Below are 1721 nucleotides of genomic sequence, written 5' to 3'. Positions count from 1 at the left end.
CTGCGGACCCTTATCAGCACTCTGCAGTGGACCCTCCTTCACTCGGTCACATGACAGGAGACACCTTGATTCACGGCTCGCCGCCGTTATCTCCAGAACCAGAACAAAAAGCTCCGAACGACAAAGACCGCACTGCAGCCGGGTCCACCGGAACCACAGCCGGGACCACCGGAACCACAGCCGGGTCCACAGGAACCACAGCCGGGTCCACCGGAACCACAGCCGGGACCACTGGAACCACAGCCGGGACCACCAGGACTGATCAGATCTGAGCTCAGGGGCTCCAGAAGTGGTGCCGCTCCGAACCTGCTGAAAACCATTTAAACCAGTAGTTCAGGCGCTGCAGGTCTGCCGGACCCCATCATCAGATAAAACAGTGGCTCTGCGGCGCCTCCAGAACCTTCAGGTCCGGTGACCTTCAGGTTACAGAACCAGAACCAGGCAAACAGAAACTCTTCCTTTCACAGGATGCAGGAAGCGGTCCAGTTGCCACAGAGACGGGAGGCAGAGCTGTAGTTAGAGGCTGTTAACCCACTGGTTCCAGTCTGCACAGAACCAGAACCGGTTTCAGCTCAACTTTCAGAGGCGGAGGACCCAGCAGGATTAAGTTAGGAGTCAGCGCGGCGCGGGGGTCTCTGCGGTGCTGGGGGGGCGGGGGGTTTAATGAGGTGTCAGATCCTCAGCTGTGAGTCCGTCACGCTCCCACGCTCGCTGCATCCACGCCTCTCCTCTGCTCGCCGCAGCCGAGCCCGGGATTTCTCTGCAGCCGGGTTCGCTGAACCCCGCCGGACTGGACCGGGGGTGTCTGAGACATGCTGCCCGCCTCGGTTCAGATCCTGGCGCTGGTCCTGGCCCTGCTGGGGGTCCTGGGGGCCACGGTGGCCACGCTGCTGCCCAACTGGAAGGTGAGCGCCAACGTGTGGAGCAGCATCATGAGCCCCGTGTCGCAGATGCAGGGTCTGTGGATGGACTGCGTGTGGTACAGCTCGGGGGTCTTCAGCTGCACCCTGAAGCACTCGGTCCTGTCCCTGCCGGCCTCCCTGCAGACCATGCGGGCCGCCATGGTCCTGTCCTGCCTGCTGGCCACCTTCGGACTCTTCCTCGCCTCGCTGGGGCTCAAGTGCACCCGCTGGGGGGGCAGCCGGCGGGCCAAGGGGCGCACGGCCGTGGCGGCGGGGGGCTGCTTCGTCCTGGCCAGCCTCCTGAGTCTGGTCCCGGCGTCCTGGTTCACCAGCGAGGTCATCAGAACCTTCCTGACCACGGACCTGCCTGACAGCAGCAAGTACCAGCCTGGGGGGGCTCTGTGCCTCACCTTCATCTCTGCGGGCTTCCTGCTGGCCGGGGGGGTCATCTTCTGCTTGTCCTGTCCCGGGAACGGGTCGGGACAGACCGAGTACTGGTCCTCGGACAAACCAGACCGGCCGGGTCCGAAAAGAGGCGAGCAGCAGAACCGGCAGGACGCTCCCAACACGCAAAACAAGAGCGTGCAGCTGCAGACGGACCAGAACCTGGATCAGGACCAGGTACAGCAACCCACTGTGGACCAGAACCTGGACCAGAGGCTATACTCGTCCCCCTCCAGGCTCCGTCCAGACCCGTCCCCCTCCAGAACCCCTCAGAAAGACATCAAGGACAGCTACAGCCTGCAGGAGTACGTCTGACCCTGCTGGAGTTCTGCTGCTTTCTGGATCAGGACTGAGGGAGGTGGGCCGGGGGGGAGG

General features: G+C 63.3%; 1 protein-coding gene across 1 annotated transcript; it reads left to right on the top strand.

Annotated features, from left to right (window-relative positions):
• The first annotated feature begins 6 nt into the window (after window positions 1–6).
• Window positions 7–1714, top strand: LOC106530779 (claudin-20). The gene has a single exon (XM_014026483.1). It carries the CDS (start codon window positions 813–815, stop codon window positions 1659–1661), a length of 849 nt encoding a protein of 282 aa, XP_013881937.1. The 5' UTR covers window positions 7–812; the 3' UTR covers window positions 1662–1714.
• The last annotated feature ends 7 nt before the right edge of the window (window positions 1715–1721 follow it).

The sequence above is a fragment of the Austrofundulus limnaeus genome, unplaced genomic scaffold (genome assembly GCF_001266775.1).
Source record: "Austrofundulus limnaeus strain Quisiro unplaced genomic scaffold, Austrofundulus_limnaeus-1.0 Scaffold557, whole genome shotgun sequence".
In the NCBI taxonomy this organism is placed as follows: Eukaryota; Metazoa; Chordata; class Actinopteri; order Cyprinodontiformes; family Rivulidae; genus Austrofundulus; species Austrofundulus limnaeus.
Note: the sequence above shows the minus strand (reverse complement) of the source record. Positions and strands in the feature narration are given on the sequence as shown.